Raw genomic sequence first — 26,265 nt, forward strand, 5'->3', positions numbered from 1 at the left:
ACCGCCTCAAATCTATTACTTCTCCCCGCCACACTCACCGCCATCATCACCACCAAAAGCATCACAATCATCTCCATCATCTTCTTCATGGGCCCCTCCCCCACCGCGTTTTAAGTACTTTTACGACATGCCTCCTTCTGGTCCAGTGATGCCAACAACAGCAGGACTACTGCACAACAATTCCTTTCCCTACTATTACTTCTACGCATCAGGGGCTTCTTCTGTTTCTGCTCATGCCTTGTTTTTCGTTATCCTCTTGGTTCAGCTTGTGTTTTCTTTTTGGTGATGGAGAATTTTTGAAGGTGTTACTTTAGTAGGGAGGTGTTCTATGCTAAGATATGCGGTTGCATTTTATATATGTTCTACACCAAGTTTGTACTACTCTGTTTATAAACACCAAGTTTAATTTGCTAGTTCAAATACCAATCTGGTGTTTGTTGTTCTTCATTTCTTTGGAACTGTTCTCTTCTGTGTATATTTTGACTGAAGATCAAATGACTAATTTACTATACTTTTCCATCATCAATATAAAACCACCAGGAAGTTTAAATGGCAGCTTATGCCTTCGGAAATGCTTCTTTGTATCAAGTTATGCAACCAGATCATACATATAATTCTGAGTTCAAACAACTGAAGTTGCCACCCATCCCTATAGACATTCACGAGTGTCACAGTATAACATGTCCAATTCACATACATTCTTCAAATTGAAAGGGCAAGTGCCAAACTGTCCAGCATCCGCAATATAATTTTACTATCGAGGTTTTTGCCGGCTTAAATTATCATTGGATTAACAAAAATGACGTTTCATATAATATCTTATTGTCGTCTACAATTTGATGACTTTTCTTTAGTATGCGGATATAATACCGTCAAATTAAATTAAAATAATTCTCAAGATTAAATTATGCGTTAAAAGTATAAAATAAATAAAGGGTAAATTATAAAATGGTACAATTTCTCATCATAAATTATAAAAATATCCTCACTTATTTCTCAATTATAAAAATGTCATCTCAATTGACTACAAATTAGAAAATAAGTCAACAAACTTGGAACAAAATTAGAAAGTAGTCACTTTTAGAATATTTTACGGACAATTTTGTCATTTCTTACACTATTCTTCTTCATTTTTTCTTCTTTTTCCTTCTTATTGTAATTCCGGCTATAACTTTACCGTATGACGATGGATTTGAGCGTGGTTGGTACCTTGGAAAGATCGTTCTCCCATATTTCATTTGATACTATACTTACTCTGAACCGATCACCGTACATGGCACAGCAACCCTCGCAAGGGGGCTACAGCTGTTCATGGTGGTGCTCCAAGCAATTCCGATGAAACCATAGCTCAAGACTTATTAATTCTTGTTATTTTCATTATTTTGAGCATACTCATACCAATATTTTTTTCATTTTAACATAATTTCTCTCGACATGTCACACTCGCTATCACATCTGCCATCACACTACCTGTCACACTCGTTATCACATCCGTTATCACACTAACTGTTACACCCAACCTATTACACCCCATGTCGCACTAATTGTCACAACTCTTGTCACACCAGTTGTCATACCCCATGTCATACTACTTATTATACAAACTGTCACACTCCCTGTCACAATCATTGTCACACTACCTATCACACCCGTTGCACACTACCTATCACACTGTCACACCTCCTGTCACACCCTCTGTCACACTACCTATCACACTGTTTTATGTGACTATGTTGTGATAAGAAGAAGAATAAGAAGAAGAATGACTAGAAGTAACGAATCTTTGTCTATTGTTATGGGATCTTGAACTTCTCAACTTATATGATCCAACTACTGACATTAATGTGATGTCACACCCTAACCACACTACATGTCACAACACAAAGTTAGTGTGATTAATAGTGTGACGGGTAGTGTGATAAGATTTGTGAAGGGTTACTGGGTTAGAATTTTGGATTTCTGATGGGCACCCAAGAACTGCTACGAGCACCCATCATCACATCTTTTCTGATCTAGGCATTTTCCATAATCATCTTCTCCAGATCTAGGAATCTTTTTTCGACGAGTTGCATCTACAACAACACCAGCCTCAATCTTCTTCAATTAGGATCTTGATTCTTTTCAAATCCGCAACCACCACCACCTCTCCTCCTATTCAGCCCCTCGTTTCCAACCAAACTGAAAACCAGCCCCTCCTTCTTCAGCCTCTAACATCATCCTTGTGTCCCAGTGTCCCAATGTCGTCCCCGCGTCCCAGCGTTGTCCCCGCGTTCCCGCACACGTGACGTCGTCCTCACACTTCTGACCTTGGCATGTCCCCTCCGACATCGTCCCCGTGCCTCCGACCATGGCCTGTCCCGTGCTTCCAACATCGACAACGCAACCTTTTTTGTGGAAAAAAAAATCAACACAATTCAGATCTAGTTTTGGAAAAAAGAGGATAAAATAATATGTTAATGACATTTTGTAAATTTCATAATATTTAAGGACAACGCTTTAAGGGTTTTTTTAAAATGACTTTTTAGAAATTTCGAATATTGTTAGATTTTTTTATAATTACATGTATCAAATGTAATATTTTTATAAAAAAACAAAAACAAAAATAAAATACAGACGCATTAAAAGGTAGGCCCAGCCACAGTCCAGCCTCTGGCCCAATAAACTCTCAATTTACAGTTGATCCAGATCCGAATCGCGGCAACGACTCAACAACAGAAACACAGACAGCCTTGAGCAACTGAATCAAAGAAGAAGAAAAAGCTCAGCTATTAGATCTGCAAACTCTGCATTTTCCCTCCGATTTCATCACCCCAAAACCCTAAGCCGAAGGTTCCGATCCCAACCTCCACCGGAATTCGGAGCTCCAGATGATGGAGTCCGAAAATGCCGCGGCGGAGGACTCGTCCACCGTCGCCAGCCTCCTCCCTCTCGCCTCCGGCGCCCAGCAGCCTTACGTCTCCGAGCTCCTCTCCTTCACACTCGATCGCCTCCACAAGGTTTGCTTCCCTTCTCTCCCTCCCTCTCTCTCTCTCTCTCTCTCTCTCTCTCTCATTGCTCGCTTTTACTGAATTGAAGTTGTAGTCATCTTCGTCCCGGGTCGGGTTTTGCAGGAACCGGAGCTTCTTCGGGTCGACGCGGAGCGGATACAGCGGCAAATGCAAGAGGTGGCGGTGGGGAACTACCGAGCCTTCATCGCCGCTTCGGACGCGTTGCTGGTGATTCGAGACGAAGTGTCCTCCATTGATAAGCACCTGGAGTCTCTGGTAGTGGTTCTAAACCAGCTCTCTGGTTTTGTTTGGGTTTTCAGGTTTTGAATTTTGTGATGGATTTTCCGTTGTGGCTTAGATAGGGGAGATTCCGAAGCTGACGAGTGGATGCAGTGAGTTTGTTGAATCAGCGGAGGAGATTTTGGAGAAGAGGAAGATGAACCAGATATTGTTTGCCAATCATAGTACATTGCTCGACTTACTTGAAATCCCACAGCTTATGGATACGTATGTGCTTCACCGCAACTCAATTTACATAGGCATTGTAGGTGTGAATGAGTTGGATTTACTAGGCTGAACTGAAAAGTTCTTGATGCATGTCGTGAAATTGTATTGGTACTTTGTTATGGCTTAGAAATTTTTTTTTTGTTCTCATTATAGTGAGTTGGCTTTTGGTTTTCCTGACGGTGAAGTTTGTGATTATTATTAGTGAATTGATTTGAGCTGAAGCAAAGTGTTCCATTTCTGATAGTAGTGCGGTTATTAAGTTCAAATGTTGTGTTTTAAAAGCAACTGATTGCAGAGGACTATGGTTTTTTTTTTTTTTGCCTTATCCATTTCCCTATCTATGCAGATGTGTGAGGAATGGAAATTATGATGAAGCTCTGGACTTGGAAACGTTTGTTTGCAAGCTTTCAACTATGCACCCCAAGTGAGTCATGCCCCTTATCTTCTATCAACTTATAGTATTTTGTACTCTTTATTTTATTTAAAAGGCCATGACCTGAGCTATCTTTCTTCTTTTGGCCTTTTGAATTCCCTTTTTTTTTTCTTTAAGGTTGCCTGTTATACAAGCTCTAGCTGCAGAAGTCAGGCAGACCACTCAATCTCTTCTTTCTCAGCTTCTTCAAAAACTACGGTCAAACATTCAGGTATTGTGTAATTATGATGTATTACTAACCATGTAATATGGTTTTTCTATCAATGAATTGGAGATTTCCTAATAATCTTTGTGTTTTGCAGTTACCTGAGTGTCTCCGCATTATTGGATATCTACGTAGAATAGGGGCATTTAGTGAGTATGAAATGCGTTTGCAGGTAAAGCATTAGAATGTCTTGTATTGTTTACATTTTTGTTGCATGTGACACATAAAGCTTGAAATGAGCATCTGGGTGCTTTTATCTGACGTGACTTTTCTTTGTTTTAGTTCTTGAGATGTCGGCAGGCATGGCTTACTGGAATTCTTGAGGATTTGGACCAGAGAAATGCTTATGACTACCTGAAGGGGATGATTAACTTTCAGAGACAGCATCTATTTGATGTTGTCAATCAATACAGAGCGATATTTTCTGATGATACATCAGGCAATGAAGAAAATCATGATGGTGGTCTTCTGTTCAGTTGGTCTATGCATCAAATTACCTCACTCCTTAAGACTTTGAAAATTGTGCTTCCAAAAATAACTGAAGGAGGTTCACTATCAAATATTTTGGATCAATCCATGGTGAGTGTCTTCCGTTATATTTTACCATTTTGAAATGTAAAACAATTAAAGGAAATACATACTAGGATGCAGTAGGTTACTAACGGTCCATGATTTGCAAAGGTATTGTCACCCAATCAACTTCTTCTAATTACATATTTTATATCAACCAAAACTTGCAATTCGGATTCTTTATGCTTTTAATGTGTAGCATGAGGACAATATGAGGCATGGCAATTGCATGAATAACTTGTTTATGTGCTGCAAAATAGGAATATAAATTGCTTGAAATTAGCTCTTGCTCTCTTTATTCTGACCTTTTTACTTATTTTCTTGCAACAGTATTGTGCCATGGGGCTTGGTTGGGTTGGGCTAGATTTTCGGGGGCTGCTACCTTCACTTTTTGAGGAGTAAAGATCTTCAACCCTTTTTTCTTAATGACTATTTATCTTAAATATGTATGTTACATATCCTGAATATTGAAATTGGTGGCTTTTCAGGGCAGTTCTCAACTTGTTCGCAAAAAATATGAGTACAGCAGTTGAAAATTTTCAGGTGAATGTTGATGATTTGAAATTGCATTACGCTGCGACTTTCAGTTTGCCTCAAGCAACATGTTGCCTTTTTTTACTTTTCGGAGTTCTTGATAATGAATTTGACTTGACTTTTTTGCTTTCATCTAGTTGGTCTTGGATTCACATCGATGGGTCCCACTACCGGCTGTTGGTTTTCCGGCAAACAGTGTTAATGATGAAAATCAGGATGATGTTACTCCGCCATCTTATCTTATGGAACACCCACCCCTTGCTGTTTTTATTAATGGTAAGTGATGTATAAGTTTTCTGAAGCTAGATGATTTATGAAACCGAGGGTTTGCCTTTTTCTAATTTTGATTCGCCTACATCAACTTGACTGCTTTTCAGTTATTTCGGGTGTAATACTAACTAAATTAACTGTTATGCTTTGGGCAATTAGGAAAGTAAACACAAGCTAACCGTTCTTCTTTCGGGCATTTATGTACATATCTCCTCTTTCTGTTTTAGGTGTCTCTGCAGCGATGAATGACCTCCGCCCCTGTGCCCCCATAAGTTTGAAGCACATGCTTGCTCAAGAGTTAATCAAGGGATTACAGACTGTTGCTGACTCCTTACTGAGATACAATACTACTAGAATACTGAAAGATAATGAGTCTGGACTTTTCCTATCACTTTGCCGGGCATTCATTGAGGTACAATATTTACTAACTTGACCTCATGTAACATAGGCATGTGTAAAACATTAACAGGTTTTGTATCAACCCTTTTACAGATTACATATCCTCATTGTTCAAATTGCTTTGGCCGCTGCTACCCTGGTGGAGCTGCTTTAGTAATGGATGCGAAGAGTTTGTATGATGGGATTGGCCGCCTATTGACAGTCTCTACATCCCGAGGGCTTCCCAAACCTGTTGATGATGAAAACAAAGATAAAAATGAAAAGAGCGGCACTGAGAATGGTGACATGCCTTTGGTTGAAAACGGTGTCACACCTGTCGAAGAAACTAATGAGACCAATGCCGATGAAAGGGAAGAGCATGTCAAGAAAATAGATGAAAGGGAACCGAAAAGTGCAACTCTACAAACACAGGAAAGGAAGGAAATACCAAGCGATGCATGAAGCATCTTTTTATGCAATAGAAAACTTTGTAGCATCCCGTTTTATTTTATAGGTGAGAACATTTTACTTTTCCTTTTGAATTCTCGATGGGGTGTAATTTATTCGCGTGTAATTATTTATTCAACAGATTGTATCCAAACTTTGAGCTACAGCCTACAGAATAGAGAACAGGATTGATTGTAGAACAAACAGCAGCAATCAATAATACGTATATACTGATTCTGTGTAACATCCTCTGTAAGGGTAAAGTTTTCACTGGTCTAGATGGTGATTCTGGCCTGGGTTTCTTGCTGAAGAAAGAAAGAAAAAAACGAGGCCCTTAAACTTAACAAAATTGGAAAAGGTCCGGAGAATTTAACGGTATTACCGAATCCCAAAACGGTGCGTATTAAGGTAGTGATAAAACCCCAAATCTGAAGAGACGGAACTAAAACCCTAAAGCGCTCTCGAAAGTCAGATCTCTGTGCCAGTCTGCTGCTTCAAGTTCAAGAGGTAAGAAATCAGACCCAAATGAAAAAAAATCCAATTAGTTGTATTGTTAATTCTATGGCAGCATGACTTTATCAAATCAATATGTTTGATATAATTTTCCAGTTCAAATTGATGTCTGATTGTGAATTATCTGTATTCCAGTAGAGTTGGGAGCCTATGGCTTTCAGTATGAAAGAAGCTTCAGCAGGACAACAAGTACAACCTGCCCCAAGATTGCAGATTTACTCCACCTCAGACACAGTCTCTCCCTTCTGGAGAGGTTTGTCTCTTTCTCTCTTGCTTTTCATCCATCTTTTTCAGTTTTGTGTTTAATTTTCTTCTGCTTCCCATATTGTTTTGCAGACAAGTATGAAAGAGAGGCTAAGAAGTACTGGGATGTCTTTTATAAGCGACATCAAGATAGGGTCTGTCCTTTTTGCTGTCACAATTGCTTACTGTCTTGAAAGATAGACCAACTTCAAATTGGTCTTCTGTTTTATACATTGCTTACTTGCTCATAGTCCAATCTACACTATTAACTGATTCTGTAACTACGTATTCTTTGATCAGTTTTTTAAAGATCGGCACTACTTGGATAAGGAATGGGGCCAATACTTCTCTGTGAGTGAAGAACAAAGTTGGTTGTATAGATGGATACAATTTTGCTATTTTTGTTCACCCAACAATTTTGTGTTTCTAATGGTTATTTGCAACTACCAGGGAGCTGGGCAGAAAGTCATTCTAGAGGTAAAGTATTAATTTTGGTTTATGTAAGGGGGTGATGTACATGTTCCGATCAGGATGTCATATATTGGATCATGGATTATTGTTTTTGATAAGCAGGTCGGCTGTGGAGCTGGAAACACCATCTTTCCACTGGTTGCGACATATAATGACATTTTTGTCCATGCTTGTGATTTTTCACCAAATGCTGTTAACTTGGTTAAGGTAATGATCCTTCTACACCTTGCTGCTGATTCCATCCATGGGAAAGGATATTTGATTACATATGTTTGACTGTTTGACCAGTAAAATGCAAGTGCATAATAATTATTCAGTTTATGTAGGTTTTGAATAACCATAACAATGTTGTATTCTATTATTTTGCAGAAACATAAAGACTTCACAGAGTGTCGAGTTAATGCATTCGTTTGTGATTTGACCATTGACGATCTGACTAAACAGATATCTCCATTTTCAGTAGATATTGTAACCATGGTAAATGAACCGAAGATATAGAACATCAATTTTTTCGATGTGCTTGAATGATATATAATATTAAATAATTACTTATTAAGCAGCTCTTTTGGTTTAATTGGATTTATAACCATTATTTAGTAAAGTTGCTGACTGGTTAAGCAGATCTTTGTGTTATCTGCAGTATCTCCTGAGAAGATGTCTCTGGTAGTGCAGAATATAAGAAAAATTCTCAAGGTAAGTGGTAGTGCTACATCCATCAGACCATCACTTATATGTTTACTTAAGAATATTTTAGTCGTGTATTGGTTTAGTTTCTGCATATCTTATCGTTTGAACTTTGAAGTATAATTGTAATTCAAGTAGTTCTTTTGATAGAACAATTTTATGCCTTTTCGGTATGATGAAGGTTTTGCTCATTCTTTCTTTCTCTTCCTCAGCCAGGTGGTCGTGTTCTGTTTCGCGATTATGCTACTGGTGACCTTGCTCAGGTTGATGTCCAAAAGCTTCTTTCCTATTTGGTTCATTAAGCGTTTTGTTGATCTTGATCTTAATCCACAAATTCAGCATATTGCTGTCAAGATTCTGATACTTTGATGCCTTGCTATCCAATTGACAGGAAAGATTGAACTGCAAGGACCAAAAGATTAGTGAAAACTTTTATGCCAGAGGGGATGGCACTGTAAGTTTTTACCACATATGCATGCACAAAGTTACTTTATCTCAATTCAAAAAATTGATTTTGATCCCGTATTATTTTTCAGAGGGCTTTCTACTTCTCTAATGAGTTCTTGACAAGCTTATTTAAAGAAAATGGTTTTGATGTTGAGGAACTTAATTTGTGCTGCAAACAAGTTGAGAACCGGTCGCGGGAGTTGGTGATGAATAGGTAAACATTCTTACGTCAGTAGATTGTTTTCTCTACGTAGATGTTGGTTGTCTCCTTGGACTATAATCTCTTCTCTGGAGATTTAATTCATGTTGTTGATTTCAGGCGGTGGGTTCAAGCTGTATTCTGCCTTTTAGATAACTCCAATACCAACCCAGAAGCTCCATTCAGGATAGACTATCCTGGTCAAGAGAAAATGGAGCTGGAGCTGGATGTTGACGATAGCATCTTGAGTAGTACTGTCAATGATTTGGACGTTGACATGTCCGATGGTGTGGCAGCAGACATGTTTGGTCTTCCAACTAACACTGATAGTGATAATGAAGTAAAGTTTTCTTGTCTCGCTGAATAACCTTGAAATATTTGTAGTGTATATGAGGAATTCTCATCTTTTTTACAATCATTTCTCTTTTAGCTAATTGAGCTCAAGCTGGGAGGTTGGACTCTCAAAATCAAAGTCCTATCTAAAGAGAACCAACACACCTGCAAATCGACTGGTTTAATGTTATGGGAATCTGCTCGGTTTATGGCTCCTATTTTAGAAAGAAATCCAACTATTGTTGCTGGGAAACGGGTGTTGGAGTTGGGTTCTGGTTGCGCAGGCATTTGCTCTATGATTGCTGCCAGACCTGCGGAATTTGTGTTTGCCACTGATGGAGACACAAAAGCACTTGACCTTCTCACGGAAAATGTCATGTCCAATCTTAGACCTCCAATTTCAGACAAGTTTACCACAAGAATATTAGAATGGGGAAATAAAGACCATATAGAAGCCATCAAGCGAATTAACAGCGGAGGATTTGATATCATATTAGGTACAGATGTCACTTACATACCTGATGCTATTTTGCCTTTGTTTCAAACTGCAAAGGAGTTGATTTCATCTACTAACAAGGATCATCAAGCAGCCCTGATCCTTTGTCATATTTTTCGACGGGTAGATGAACCTTCCATACTTTCAGCAGCTTCTCAATTTGGTTTTAAGCTAGTCGATAAGTGGCCTGCAGAAATTTCTATTAATGCATCACAGAGCATCATCAATTCTTGGTTCCCTGAAAATGGCTCAGAAGATGTATCAAGGGGGCCGTTACATATTTTGTACTTCCACAAGGAGTAAGTCGATCTGGGATCCATTTTATTTCATTCTTTCTTCTGTTAAGACAGAAGTACATCAAGAAAAAAGGTTCACTATCGCCCATATAATGTCTGTAGTCCTTGTTGTACCATCAACTTATAGTCATTTTAATTTGCTTGATTGTAAAGATTCGAAATTGGATCTTCCCCCGAATTTATCAAGTTCGGTGAGTAATTTAATCTTGTTGTACTATCAACGTACTATCAGCATGTATCTACTTGAAGTTTAGTTCATCCATTCATGTGTATAACTTTCAACCCAGGTCACCAGAAAATAGAATATATAATCAACATAATGTACCAACTTTTCATAGAAGTGGTACCTATTGCTCATGAGAGTAGAATCATCAGTTGAATTCTTACAGCTAGAGGAGAATTTGGACCTGGTGGAGGAAATACTGGCATGGTGTCCACGAAAGAAACCGCAGGTGCTTGCTTACGATTAAATTTAGTTATAAGCAATGACTATCCACTATAAAAATCCATTAGGGTTCTCTATATATACGAGTATCATTAGGATTAGGAGCAATATATACACAACGACTGAATGACTTAGAGTCGATAAGAAAATTGGGGGCCTAGTTTTACAAGTGGTCCTCGACTCCTCGTTCAGCCAGAAAACTACGTATCAGGAAAAAATCCCTGCTATACCGTCCCAAAGACAATGACCATGCCCATGGGCTGTGCCAATTGTGCAACAGCACAAAGCACAAGGCCTCAAATTTGTGAGGACCTCAAAAATTGTTTTTAATCTTACTTATAGTTAGGAAAGAGCCATTAATTATAAAGTTAGTTGATGGTTCAAATGAGTCAGGCTTTCATCTTCTAAATGTGGTGAGCTGGGTTTGAACCACATTACTAACATTTTTTCACTTGAAATTTTTTTTTATCATTTTTTCTCGCGAATTCAACCCATAAAACACTCAAAAATATATTTTCTACCGAAAAACCTCTCTTATGCTATTTCCCTCTTCTGTTATTCCATATCCACAAAAGAAAAAGAAAAAACATAATCTATCGAAATCAATTCAACCATTGCAATCTATTCAACATCAAGGATTCAAAAGGTAATCTAAAATCCTTACTTATTAGATCTATTTCTTTTGTTAGTTTTTACTTTTTAGATTCATAGATGTTCTATTGGTCTTTTCATCTAGTTCAATTCTATGAATATGTGGTTCTCTGATTTCTCTATCATTCTTGAAACCTTACTTGCGATCAACCATGACACAAGAAAGATTAAATACTTTGGCTTTGATTTCAATTGAACATGAGTTTTTAGAAAATATTGATTATGAGAGTTTGATAGATGACTTTGCATCTAAGAGTGCTAGAAGATTAGTGTTCCAAAAGTAGTAGTATTGCATTAATGAGATTATCATGTTCTCTTGGTAAAAGTCTGGTTTTAGTTAGTGTTTTTTTGTAATTACTTTTATTACTCATAAATATCAAGGCAATCAGACAGACATCATGGCTTATGTTTTTGCATTTGTATTTGTTGTAGCTAGATTTGAGATCTGAAACTTAGATTTCTCTTAAAGTCATGTAAACATATATTATATACTTATGTTTGGTAAACAGAGAATATGAAAATACTCATTTTGTTAGAAATTTTGGTGTAGTGTTTTTTTTTGTCTATTAGAAATAGGAAGACCTCAGTACGTAAGTTGCTAACTTATAATTAGTATGAAAAATCAACTATTTAAACCAACCAATAACGTTGGTATACCAACTAATTGGTACGGTTGGTAATAGGCTTCTACCAATATGTTTATGGCCCAAACATTTAAAGGCTCAATCCAAATAAGTAATAACAAATAACAACATAAATACAAAATTGTATACAACTTCAACCAAATTACCGAGTACAAAGTCATAAATTAAAATGTCAAAGTCCAAAAATTATAAATTTAACAAAAATCTACGGTTAAGATTTATTTTTCACTAAATATACGGCTGAAATATTTATGGATATATATATATATAGTTTTTAAGAATATATATTGTTTTGCATGAGTTGTTGTAATTGCAATGATAGCCTAGTGATAGTTGGCTTCAACTTGCATGGAAGAAAACCAAGTTTGACTCACCATGGATGCATATATTGAGGTTTTTTTCATAAAACTTTCATTTCGGTTAGTATGACATACCATAATACACAAAAAACTTGTACTATGGTACGGTATATTGTACTGTGTACCATGTACTAATTTGGTGGTATACAATATATTTAGTACAGTTGGTATATGAATTAGTTAGAATAAAATTGTGTACCATTACCACCCCTAATTTGGATGGTTTAAAGCAGTTGCAGAGGTTAACCATCTTCAAAACTAGGCCCATTAACACTTTCAGAGCCTCAGTAAAGATCCCTGTAGCAAACTTTTTCTTGATCATATATGTTACCTAGATCGATCCTCAAGTGCCTAACTTATCTTCTCTTTACTGGAAAGCATCATAAGTATGCAATGGAAAGATTAATAATCAATCTGGTTGGAGTTGAAAACTTTAAATCTTCGTACTCGGCATAAACCCGGAAAAACAGAACAGATTAAACAAGAATAATAATGGATTCTTCTAGCCATCAGGAACTCAGGATACACTCATACACATGAGAAATTACTAAAATTCCTAACTGAGCATTTGGATCAGGAGATCGAGATCTGATGGAGTTATGATCTTCGTGACATTACACAAGTTTTTATTGTTTATATTACCAAAACAAGAAGTATGAATCAGAGTTCTCACTAAATTTTCTGGTCTCTACATCCTGGATTGTTTTTCCATATGTATATCTTTAAAGGCTTTTACAACTTCCAATCTAGCGTCTCTTAGCACGAAATATCAACAAGGCCCTTCAGCATCCAGCAGCCTGTATCGTCACTAGCCAACATCAATCTCTGATCATCCGCGAATGAATTAAGCCAGAAATCTGCATGTCATACTTAATTCGCATAATTAGCACAAAAGGAAACCTAAATTTAACTGTGTAACTGAAAAAAAAAACTTAAATTTGATTCTCTCTGCATACGATTTCTATACCACGAAAGCCATAGAAATAACGAAAAACCCTAACCCTAATTTCTAATCAGGAATCGACAGAGTTTTGGACCACTGGGTTATAAATCTCACTGACGACGACAGGAATCTTTGAATCAAAGGTGTTCACATCATTCATACATACAGAAACAGAATAATCAAACACAATTGATTCTGAAACGGAAAACAGAGAGAGAGAGAGATGGGGTGACAGAGAGAGAGTGAGCACGCAAAGCTTCAAGCATGAAACACAGCATGCAAGAAAACACCTTGTGTGCTCACTCTCTTCTGTCACCTCCTTTACCCGTAATCGAAACCGCCTTCTGGTGAAATATTGCATCAGATCGAGGGAGGCTGCTGGCTGCCGAAACCCTAAAATATAAGTTTTTCCCCCAAACCCAAAACCAGGCTAGCTACTGTTGTATGAAAGTGGAACACTGCTTTGCTGAGTTTGCTCTTAGCTTTCGATGTGGGAAAACATGAGGAGGGGGTGGGGCTTTATATAGGAGGAGAAAGAGAGGCGCATCACGTATGGAATCAGTGTGGGTTTATCTTCAATTGGGCATTCTGTATTATTTTAATACCATTTTACACAAAGAGATCAAAAGAAAACAAGAGCCCTCCTTTATCTCTTTATCTCTTCAAGCGGCCCATACGTATTCAAACCCCAACCACATACATTTATTCATTCATGTTGCTCCCACCGATCGATGAATCTCTTGTTCTTTTTAAATCTAAAACCTTCCAATCCTTGGTCGACCTCCTTTATTTTGATACCAGTCCCTCCTCTGAAACCCTATCTCTCCATCCTTCCTTGGCCTGGTCCATGTTGATGATAGAATTAAATATATGAGATTCTGGAGGGATGTGTTTTTTCTGTGGCATTCACGTACAGAGAGCTTAATTGCATTGTGGTTTTGGTTAAGGACTTGTGCAGTGCTTCTTTCCATTTGATTCTTTTCATAGTGTCTCTTTTGTGAAATAACAAATGCAATGCCTATTACACACAATATACATGTAAGGAAACATCAGAATGCAGCTAGCGTTGGAGTCTCGTTTTTGCAAATTGTAGTCACTGAGACATCAATGTTTGAGTTTCTCAATGCATCAGAAGTTAACGTTCATTTCTTGACATGAATTTGAAAATGAACAAGAAATCATCAAGGACTCAAGGTTTTTGTTGCTACTCACAATAAATGACGGGAAGCATTTGACAGATGATAAAACAAGTGATTCCTCAAGGGTTGGAGGCCTCTAACTAGGGTTTCAATTCCCCCATATTTTCTCTAATATGAAAATCTTCTTTTTTGAATTATAAACTTGTGGAAAATGGGAAAATAAGGAGCTCGAGTACTGTTTTTTTGGTTAACCCTAAGCTCGAGTACTGTTTTAATATATGGGAACAACGAAGATGTTACACTAATTAGGAGCTATAGTACCGTTTTTTTTGATATATTGTTGAGCTAGGGTACTGTTTATCTTTAGAAACAGATGTATTCAGTCAACTTATTAGAGATGTTATAATAGTAAGCTGACTTGTAGGCGAACCGGTTAATGTAATCATACTAGCTAGTAAGCTAAATTGAAAACGTACGAGACATTGTTTTGACCAGGGTCGGCCTGTGTCTAAGGAGGATAAGGCATAAAATATTTTGAGACTTTTTAGATGCTTAAAAAATCCTAAACAAAAAAAATCATTTATTACATATTAATAGTTCACAAGTTTAAATTTCAACAAATTACTATTATTTTATGATGTCTTACATACTCTAGAAAAAACTTGAGAATAAATGATTGTTGGTAACTTGTTAGACTTATATAGAAACACACTAATTTATAAAAAAAATTCGACTTTATTTTATTTTAATCTCATGTTTGTTTAGTGAGTAATGCTAACTTTTCATTACTTTAAAATAGTAATTAGTCAATTTAACTCTCATTATCTTTCCTTTTTTTCTTGAATTGAGGCCCCCTTAACATGTAGGGCCCTAGGCTTGAGCCTTCTTACTCTTGCCCCAAGGGCGGCACTGGTTTTGACTTACAAGTGAGATTCACTTCATGTTTGAGTATTTCAGTTTCGGAAACTTGATCGGTGAAGTTATAATTAGCCTTTAAAATTTTCAATATGAGATTGCAAAGAAAGTTAAAAAATTAATTAATATTTACCATTGTGTTTTCTTAGTTATATTAATTGTTACGATGTTTTTGAATTTAACTCGATTCGTGTTCTTCTCTTACGTATTGCAGGATGTATGGCTTGTTCCCATTAAAATATATCATGAAATCTATTTTTTTTTTTTATAAATGTCGTACAAAGATTGAATCATGAGGTATTTAGTTTTATACCCATTTTTTATACCCATTTCGATACATTCTTTTAAAACAAATTCATCTATTATTTAATTATAATATTTACTCAATTATTGTCAAATAAGATACTAGATTGTCTTTCATTTTAACAAAAATTACATATTTTCACTCTTTAATTTTGATTAGTAAACTTTTGTATTAAATTATGTTTACCTTAATTATAGATTGCATGTGATTTTGCAAGTTTCCTTTTAACTTATCATTATTACTAACATATTATATTCAAATTAAGGTAAATAATAAATGTAAAACTTATATTTTGGTGATTTAAGATTTCTATCTTGATGGTAATGTGAAACTTAATTTTTTTTTAAAGTTTCATTCATCTCTTTACAACCTAAATTAAAGATACATAGGAATTTAAGTAGAGGGGACAAATGGGTTGAAAAGCCCGAGCCCAGCCCGTTAAAAGTCGGTTCAGCCTGTTAATTACATAATTTTATATTATTTATATAAATACTTAAACAATTATCATTATTAGACTAAAATATTATAACTTTTAAATTAAAATCTCTTGATTATTTCATTATTTTAACTACAATATTTCAAAAATATTATCAAAATAGTAAATAAAAGGTCATTGTTTTGACATACGTAATGTTTGAGAAATAAGATTATGAAATATGTTGTAGTATTTTATTTATTTTACTATTCTAAATAGTTATATCAAACAAATATTATAACTACATAATAGTTTTTATTTTAATTGTGTCTATGCTAATAGGCCGGACCGGCCCGCTTCTTGGCCCGGCTCATGCATGACATAGGCTTTGGCCATGGGCTAGGCCGAGTCTGGCACGATAAATAAATGGGCCGGTTCAAGCACTACATGAGCACAGTTTTGGCCCGCTTAAAATTGGCCGAACCGGTTCGACCCGTTTGCCACCTCTACGTTTAGGTGTCTAACCTAGTTAATAAGTATCTCTTTGATCACAACTTAAGAATGAGAAGCATCTATTTAAAAGGTTCACTTAGAATTGTTAATATACATATATCTGATTCTCGTATATAAAAATCTACCTTTTATTGAGGAACACATTTATAAGGGAAGTTTAATATACCTTTTTATTATATAATATGGTGTACATGTATACCTATGATTTTTTTCCAGACAATTGTATAATACCTCTTACAATGGATTAATGTGACAATATACTTAACAAGAAAAAAAAATAAACAAGAAGAATATGTGTATCTCATGATAAGAAACACTTACTGAACCTAGATCTTTTGATACCTTATATACCTTCATATGAATTTCTCATATAATCTTCATATAACTAGTTCCTATTACTTGAAAAAATAAGAACTGTGTAAAATTTTACAAAATGGAATTGATAGAAGAAGAACAAGAAGTTGCAAAACTAAATTTTGTGATGAATATATATACACATTGATGTTAGTAATATGAATTAAATACAATAAAATAATTATTGATGGAATTGATTTGTTTCACATTCAAAATGTGTCAAAACCTAAGATTAGGAAACTTATTTAATATAGCTTTTTATATGTTAGAATGACAGATAAATTATTATATATACCCGCCAGATACGTACCTCTTAATATTATTAGTCAATTTTTTACTCTAATTATTTCTAATTGGTTCTTATATGTAAATAAATTTTTGTCATTTTCACCACGTGCATGTTAATTATACCATGACGTAATATGATTGGCTGGGTATACCACATGACAGTGTCACGTGATGTGGCGGGTACACATAATAATTACTCATAATGACATATTAGACTCGTACATAAATGAGAAATAATAATAATAAACGATTTTAGGTATATAATGAACGAGAAAATTAGTGTGAGTTTAGATTCAAAGAGTTGCTCCTTTATTGAGTTTAACTTTCATTTTCTCTTAAATCATTTGAATGGGTTGCATTCTGTGCTATTCTACTAAATGTCGACATTTATGAGTACTACTATTTCATGAAATGTAAGTCTGTAACCAACACAGTTGACAGGTATTATATGTCTATATCAAAGATTAGATCGTATCGCACAACTCACATATAGAAGATTGCGGGTTTGAGTAGTGCATCTGATCGATCATCTAAAGTATGACGGAATACGGATTAGAGGGTGGCCAAATTGAAAAGGAGAAGCTATATATATTTTCCTCTTTCTTGCTGTCACTGAAATCAAATGCAGATCAGCATGACAACATCCATCTTCTAGAGTTAGAATATATGAAAGGGTACAGATGCCTTGAATATCCAGGACAGAAACAAACGTGTCCTAATCACACTTGATTATGTTAATTGAGTCCCAAATGGCCAAATCACGCATAAACGTCTAAGCAAAGTTTTTTGTTTTTTTAGACTGAATGAACTAAGCAAAGCTTAATTAAGATATATTGCAATTGGCAGGCGCGCAGACGCTATACTCTGGAAAAAGAAAAAGGATAAAGCTATCACCCTTTTGTTTTCAAATCTCAACCAATTGAACCAATGAGAGAGCAACAGAGCCACATTTGATCATAATAATAGACATAAACCGGCGCCAAAAAAGAACTAATACGGCGCTAAAGAAGTTTAAAGTATATATGCTTTTGATTAATCAATTCATTATAAAGAAAAAGAATCGATGATATTCTTCTTTGTTTAATGGTTTGTGGGAACGACATGCATGACTTATATTCGTAATTAGTATACTAAGTAAGATTAGATTTCATACTTTGCATACGTATACAATGTATAAACCTAGTCAAAAGCGTAAATGCGATCCTAATAGGATAATTAGTCAGCTAAGTGCATGTATAAAACCCTTAAAACGTCATCAGTTAGCAAAGTTAAGTAAGATTCGATCGTAAGTCTAGCCTCTTATCAAATCAAAGAACAAGATCTTCAAACCACGCCGAGTCGCCGACCACATGGCTTGATGTTGTAATAGCATATGTTAGAGATCATTATTGAGCAAAATATATAGATATTACGCTAAGCTATATATGCATATATATCATTATGATCATGATGTCAAGTCATGAAGCGGAGATCTATGTCTCGTCAGTTGGCAAGTAATGAGTACCAACTACCAATTACCGAATGACTATTGACGATACCTGGTGGTGGGGATAAGAAAAATATACCCATTATGGAAGTGGGTACTCTTCGATCAGTGGCCTAGGACTTTCCCTTTTTGGAGTGGGAAGTGAGGGAGGTGCTTACATACATGTTCCTTATGCTCAATTTATCAACGACCGATTGTAACTTTCTTAATTTTGGTTATAGAATTATAATTCAGAATCACTACATCACCAATTAAGTAATTAAGTGATCGATCAATGATTTCCAAAATGTAGATCGAGTTGGGGTTCGTCTACTGTACAGCTGTTGTATGCCATACATCAGGATCCGACGGTGGATCCAATTGTGGTGTGAATGTGTGGTAGATGCAACTGTTGTACGTGCACCTTAAAATTTTCCATCGAGTTGGCGTACTACAAATGTAGAGTTTATTTTTAAGACACTACAAATGTAGAGTTAACTACATAAATTAATCTATATCTATTTAGTGATCAAGCATGTAATGTACAAAGAACACCATTAATTTGACTTATTCGTGTTACACATACTGACACACGTATGTCTTGCTTCTTACATTTCTTTGGATTTATTGCTAATTGTTAAAAAAATTATAATAAGTATTAATTTGATGATTATAAAAGAGTGTTAAGTTTAGGGTTTATGCGTGTGAACCACACTTATCTCAATGGAATGTAAAATATGATTGTAAAAGATGATAGCGAATCAATCTCGTGGACTTGTGCTATTGTACGTACTGTCTCAGATTTTTTTAATCAGAAACGAAATCTAAATCTTGTGAACTTGCACATCGATCTGTTGGAAAATAAATATAATAATACGGCAGTGTACGTAGCTAGCTAGACATGGGGAAGGCATCACTTAATTTGAATAATTTGCATCGGCAATCATGATTGATAAGCACGCATCTTCTCTGCTGCAATGGTCCAGGGAGATGACCACGGATTAAACTTTTTCCGCGTAACCTGGTGACCCAACCCTAATCTCTAAGGCTCTTAACTCTCTAATCCCGGCCTGATGCCAAGCGAAGAGTTACACCAACTAGCCAAGCCTTGGAAACTTGCAAGTCGGAAAGCGTTTAGATCTTCTCGATCTTCACCTGCAGTACTGCACGCCCACTTTCGGCAAAACCCTAGCTGCCTATTGTCGTCCTGGTCCTCTCTCTCTCTCTCTCTCTCTCTCCTGGTGTTCTGGGGTTGGCTACTTGCTTGGCTCTGGCCACCAGGGGCCAGGCATCCCTAAATCAAGTTCCTTCTGGGCAACTAATTAAACTAGGGTTTTCTGGATTACTGATGGCTTTATATAAAGTAAAGAGGGTCCAAAATTTCAATATAATAGTATCGATTTCATTGTAGGGTTAGGGTTTCAAGAGAATCTGAATGGTCCATTGGTACGTGTCAAGGGGCCGGGTGGAGTGGTTAGGGTGGTTTTTCAACCAACGGATGCCAACCTTTTGGCATGGTGTTTCAAGAATTTAAACATCAAGTCTCTCTTTCCCTTTGTCTTTGTGGTTGTCAATTTTGATCGACGTCGGCCCTTTATTCTCGTCCGACCATTTCTCATCCATCAAGAGTATTATTGGTCGTATTAGCATCTGAAAAGTAGCCACTGATCATTTTTGGATTCAACTTACAGTAAACGTATCCGAGAGATCTGACTTCCTTGAAGGCATTCAAATCATACGTACGTACAGGCACATATACTCAGTCATTAAGTATTTCAGTCTTTTCTTCACCAATACCTTGATCAATCGAATTCAGTAGAGTTACACCTGAGTAATCTACATTGTATCCAGAGAAATTAATTGATTGTTCTAACTCGAACATAGTACATTACTCATTTTGATTCGTAATAACTTAGTAAGAGTATCGGATAAGTTGTTTTTGCAATCGATTTGCAAATACTATTCAGACATTGATCGATATATGTATAGGGGTGGAGATATATATATATATATATATATATATATATATATATATATATATATTATTGTTCTGAAGAAAGCCGGAGCAAGTAACAAAAGCTCAATCTTGTAATCACCGTTACTCGATCACTAGATGACCTAGCTAGCTAGGGTTGCCGTTGAGCTAGCTTGATAAATTAAGCCTGATAATATTCAAGGAAAACATGTGAATCGGAGCTAGTCGGCATGTGCTTGATAACAGGCACGCGTGTTTTGCCTGGCCTGCAGCTTATAGCCAGCTTTACCTGCAGTAGTATCAATATGGCTGCATGACCAACCTAGCATTGGTCGACTATGGAGGCCGAAGCAGCAGGCCGGAATACGTTTTCCCCTTAAAATTTGCACTACGCGTACAGGTATATATTGATTTGATCGTGACTCTGGTCTGACCTTTCCAAGAACAATAATCAATAAGAACACTAGCTGGCTAATTACAATTCCATATTTCAGATCGATATAACAATCTTAAGTAGAATGACTAATATGTTTAGATGAAGAATTAATGTGGAACTATGTCTGATATGATGTCTCCACTCTTTCACTTCGTCAAAGTACAATTGAAAAAACCGATCGATCAGCTAGATATTCATGGGATATATATCAAGCGTGTGAGTAACAAATATCATCATAACAAACATACATATACAAGAAAAGGCTATACTGCCTACGTTTATGCATGTTTTCTTTTTTCTGTAAGTTTTTCAAGGAAAATGGAGAGAATTCTATTATGCATTTAGCGCCAAACGACCGAAGCAACGACTGATCAAACGTGCGTGAGATAGACTCTTGTATGTGTAGCTCCAAATAGCACTAATTTAACATAAATCATATACTTAAATGCTACAGTAAAAAAGTGGACAAACTCCTATTATACTACGAAAAACCTCAAATCTACACATCAAATAGGTAGACACTATGAAAACCTAGATGTACCAAACTAGATAAAATATGAAAACCTGTACACCTGAAGATACATGTATTGGCCTCTATTTAGTTGATGAAGAACCAAAAGAGTTGAGATCAATTCATTGGAGAATAAAGTGGAGATCATATATGAAAAAGAGTTGATTAAGGAAGTTTCCTAATTGGACTAGGAACAATTCATTGGAGAATAAAGTGGAGATCGGATCTGAAAAAGCGGTGATTAAGGAAGTTTCCTAATTGGACTAGTGTCACACCTCTATTTTTGGTATAAACAAAAATTTGAGGTGTAATTCATACTCTATATATGGAATGAATTTCCACAACATAATATGAAAAAAAGTTGGATAAAGGAAACTCAAATAACACAAATTGAAGGTAAACACGTTATTATTCAAAGTTCAAACACATTACAAGGATAGACTCATCAAAGTCTAATTTTATTCTAGGAAACTAAAAAACAAGCAAAACTTCACACAACAAAACACTCTTGAATAATAACTTCAAACAACTTGTTACTCACTTGTAAATTATTATAAAGGGGTGAGCATATAAAGCTAAATAAGAGACAAACCTCTTCAAATTAATTTTAGTCATGACCAACATATTGATGCAACTTTTTCTACTTCACATACTTCATATATTATAAAACAATAGGTCTACATGTCTCATCCCATGTATTTCACCACTAGGGTGACTTAGAATTTTCTTTTACTTGAACTATTCCCTCATCATTCCCATAAATTCATTTTGCTAGTCATTTTGCCCATTCCCCTTTCATCAATCCTGAATTACCTTTCACATATCATATACTACTTGTCCATTATCTTGGGCATACATGGGATACGGTATCTGTTGAGGTTATGGACTCAACTACACAAAAGTTTGATCTTAACTTCTCTACTTAAGTGCCTTAACCATAACACCATCCCTTTCTACAATTCATTACGTAGTAATATCAGTAGCACACATAATCAAATCAACAAAAGGATCAGAAACCAGCAGCAAAAGCAACCAACTCAGACAAGAAAACCAAACAACATATATATACAATCATAGAGGATCCCTAATGTCCTCCTACCTTTGTTGATTTCCACCTCAGGTCTCAAGTTCATAATAAAAGGGTAAAACCATAGAATCAATGTCATATGATTAAAGGATTACATTGATATAAAGTTTAACAAACAAGTACAACCTTTGTTTCCCCAAAAGTTGGTTTTTAAACAACATAAAACCAATATTTTAGTTTTCTTACCTTAATACAAACACACATAAACGTGTACCAAACTAATAGGATTTTGACCTCACGTTGTTTTAAACACTTGTATCTAACACTCTAACAAAACTCCAAGACTTGGAATCACTTTAAAACAATGTTTGTATAATAAATTATGAATTTTCAAAGTTTAACTACAGTTTCAGGAATTTGTGACGAGTCTTTGTACATGAAACTTGTTTGGCTAAAAACGAATTATTTAGACTGGGAAAACCATGTAGGTGTCTTCATAACAATTAAACTAGACATCCTAAAGAAAATTCCATAGTTGGAAACACCTATAAACGAATTTTTTATAATTAGTTATGGAATTTCGAATTCCATGTACAAAATTAGTCTTCACATGTTCTAAATGAATAAATTTCTGGAGATCTAACAAAAAACTTGACCAACATAGAATTTATAAAACCAAAACCAATTCTAACTTTACAAAATCCATTCAATCTATCATCTAAATAAAGATATCAAATTCTAATTGTAGAAAACTAAGAACATCAAAATCTCAACTTAGCTCAACAATTATAGAACAAATACAGTACCTATTCTCTTCCAATGCTCTCTATCTGGGTTAAACCTTTGAGAATCATATCTTAAAAATGTAGAAACACACCCCTATTTATAGTACTTGAAAATGGATAGAACTTGGAGCTTAAGAAATGAATAAATGAAACTTATCTGACTTGTTCACCTGAAACCTTAGCCATTTAGGTTCTAGACCTGCCACCTTCATACTTTTAGGGTTCCAGTTCTGCATAATAGCTTTGAGGAGTCATCTTCTGGAAAGCTTGCTCTCCACCCAGTTGACACCTCATGCTTCTCCAAGTTTTTGGATAGAAATTGGTGACTTAATCAAGGTATGTGGCTAGGTTTTGGATGAAGGAGAATCTGAAAAGAAAGAAAATGGGAAGAACATGATGAACAAATGAGACAAAGTTTTGATTTTGTGAAGAGAATGTCGGGTTTTGATCGTTGTCACTGTAATCATCTTCTTTCCTACTTGTTTTTGGCTAAATTGGGTTTGGGTCAGATCATGAGTTTTGGACCAAAATTTGGGCTTTTCTTCTATTAATACCCAAAGCATAGAAACAACCTAAGACTTAAAAAACAAATTCAGCAAAATACATACTTATATATATATATATATATAACAAAACAAAATAAGTTTGTATATACTGTATATATATATATATATATTTTTTTTTTCTAGTTGTTACAACTAGGAAACACTTATATGTCTATCATAAAGTCATTATGTCAAGTTGATTTTATAAGGATATAATAGATTATATTTGGAAGCATATTTTCAAATATATGTTTATGTTAAAGGGTGATAGAGATTAATATAAAAAATAGATTTTGGTTAATGGATATAGTTCATATGTATATGGGTTTTTCCTTTTCTATATAGAATGTATTAGGAATGGTCTTAGGTTGAATTCCTATTAGTTATAGGGTTGAGGGGTTACTGTCGTGGGGTATATAGTATATATATAGGTAGTGTTTTGCCTTGGAGAGGAGATACGGATAGAGAGGGAAAAAAAAAATTCAAGAGAAGAATTTTTACAAGAAATAAGAGCTTAGTGCATAGTCAATTTTAGTGATGACAACGAAGACTTTAGTGACAACATCGACAATCTGAGTGAAGTCGACATGTGTGCGCCTACAACGATCTTAATAAGGTTGTTTCATACTTGATTGTAACTATTAAGTAAGAAATATTTTATTTTTTTTGAATAATATTATTATTGATTAAGGTGTAATCTTTGTAATATCGTTTATTCAATAGAAAAGTAAAATTCTTCTACATATTCCGCTGCTATTACTGGTTGTTGTTTTATCTTGTATTTTCAACACATATACGATTATAGAACAAAGCAATAATTTATACGAGTTTGACGCCTAAGACCTTTATGGTATACTGTGTACATGTTCTAGGCGCGCTACAACATGTCACCCATAAAAACTAAAGACCAAAATTTCTCCTCCTCTCTCATAAGGGAGACATGACCGATGGACAAAAAACTACGACATGGTACTACAAAAGGCTCTGTGTAAATTGGAGAAACGTAGGGTTTCAAAAAACAAAATTGGTTTCCGTCCGGCAGCGCGTCCATTGACATGGCCATCAGATGGGAGTTTTTTCGTGGGTTAGCTAGGCACCCAGAATCAATGGTTGTGGGTGGGGATCGATAGAGGATCGCTGCTTGGGTTTTGGCCGGTGTTTTGCTGTTGTTTTCTCAGTTGCAGAGGCCATGGCTCGGTGGCGATGACATGGTGCATCTTCTGATTTGACGGCTTAGGTCTTGGCTAAGGGTGGAGCTAGCGGTGTAGCGGTGTATCGAGGTGGGGGAGCGAAGGCGTTTGGCGGTGGTATGGATTGTCCTCAATCGAGGCGATCCTCCGATGACTTTGCTGGATTGAATATGAAGGATGGTAAGCTGCATCTAGGCTATGCATTTGGGTGGTCTTTCGGTGGTGGCGGCGTGTGTTACCGTCGTGGTGATGGTGTTGTGATCAAATGGTGGCGACTTGCTAACTTTCTCTTTGGTTATCGTCATGTGGAGATCTGTTGGAGGTGGGCATGCGCTCGTTGGGCATGGGTTTGGGTCAATTAGTTTTTTTTAATGTGGGTTTGGGCCTGTTGGCTAGGTCTGTTTTGTTGTTCTATTTTGTAGGTCTTATCGTCTTTCCTCTTTGAGCGAGGGTTTAGGGTGTCGATAAGTCGGGTTTGATTGTGTTGTTGAATGCACATGTTTATGGTGCATGTCATCTCCATGGACTATCTCAATGCCGGTTCATTCTGGGTGTCAATTTAAAGGGAGGTTGTCTATGTAAATATGCTGAAGGTTTTGGTATGTGATGTTATTTGAGTGATTCTCTTCTTGAAATTGACGGCGAGTACGTATGGACTACTTTTGAAATCAATTTTATTGGTTTGAGATTAGACCTTTTTGGCTCATGTCTATTGTCTTTTGTGATAGTCCTTTAACTAGCGGTTTTTGCAAGAATGATCGTGTGGAATATAGTTTCACCACCGAGTATTTATCTTGGTTGTAATCTTGTTTTGCTGCTATATATATAGTTTCTTTTTCTAAAAAAAAACTACGACAGAGTTTTGAAGCCTCTATATTCATTTGAACACTTGTCGAACTAGAGACTCATCACACATATACCGACCATATACCACATAACATGCTAGGATTCAGCATAAAACAACACTCGAAACTATGATCACCACAAAACTTCATCCGTCGTCGCCTGCTGTCCAACATTGACATAATCACCCGAACAAAGTTGTTGTCATATTGCATAAGGAATGCAAAATTGGTGTTCACCCCAACATCGTCTCGTGCCGACTAGGGTGGAACTTCTTCTTCGCCTTAGTTGAAAGCCCAAAATGTTCCAAATTGTGTGTGCCAAATTTCATATATTGTCATACTTTTTTCAGTCTCGTCGAACATAACCCAAAGGTTGGTGGAGAACCGTAAGGCGTCACCGTCTCCCTGCTACCACAACTCTAGATTTCGTACTTTAAAGTTATAAAATAAGTTCTAAAAAATAGTAATAATATTAGTATTTAAAGTGGTAGTGTATATGAGTG

General features: G+C 35.9%; 2 protein-coding genes across 3 annotated transcripts; both read left to right on the forward strand.

The window, feature by feature from the left end:
* The first annotated feature begins 2,678 nt into the window (after positions 1 to 2,678).
* Positions 2,679 to 6,506, forward strand: LOC126782942 (conserved oligomeric Golgi complex subunit 8). The gene is made up of 12 exons (XM_050508298.1): positions 2,679 to 2,996; positions 3,111 to 3,263; positions 3,346 to 3,494; positions 3,841 to 3,918; positions 4,045 to 4,138; positions 4,230 to 4,304; positions 4,415 to 4,711; positions 5,033 to 5,100; positions 5,191 to 5,245; positions 5,374 to 5,512; positions 5,734 to 5,918; positions 5,999 to 6,506. Exons 1-12 carry the CDS (start codon positions 2,868 to 2,870, stop codon positions 6,344 to 6,346), a joined length of 1,770 nt encoding a protein of 589 aa, XP_050364255.1. The 5' UTR covers positions 2,679 to 2,867; the 3' UTR covers positions 6,347 to 6,506.
* Positions 6,507 to 6,651: 145 nt separating this feature from the next.
* On the forward strand, positions 6,652 to 10,262 carry LOC126782943 (uncharacterized). 2 transcript variants are annotated; one of them, XM_050508300.1, is made up of 13 exons: positions 6,652 to 6,838; positions 6,980 to 7,097; positions 7,181 to 7,242; positions 7,388 to 7,438; positions 7,538 to 7,564; positions 7,661 to 7,765; positions 7,928 to 8,035; positions 8,180 to 8,251; positions 8,455 to 8,505; positions 8,634 to 8,696; positions 8,779 to 8,903; positions 9,009 to 9,228; positions 9,319 to 10,262. In XM_050508300.1, the coding sequence occupies exons 2-13, from the start codon at positions 6,995 to 6,997 to the stop codon at positions 10,018 to 10,020; spliced, it is 1,689 nt and encodes a 562-aa protein (XP_050364257.1). In that variant the 5' UTR covers positions 6,652 to 6,838; positions 6,980 to 6,994; the 3' UTR covers positions 10,021 to 10,262. The 2 variants fall into 2 exon arrangements, with proteins under 2 accessions (XP_050364257.1, XP_050364256.1); XM_050508299.1 differs by having other exon boundaries at positions 6,983 to 7,097.
* The last annotated feature ends 16,003 nt before the right edge of the window (positions 10,263 to 26,265 follow it).

This window comes from Argentina anserina, chromosome 2, assembly GCF_933775445.1.
Source record: "Argentina anserina chromosome 2, drPotAnse1.1, whole genome shotgun sequence".
Classification (NCBI taxonomy): Eukaryota; Viridiplantae; Streptophyta; class Magnoliopsida; order Rosales; family Rosaceae; genus Argentina; species Argentina anserina.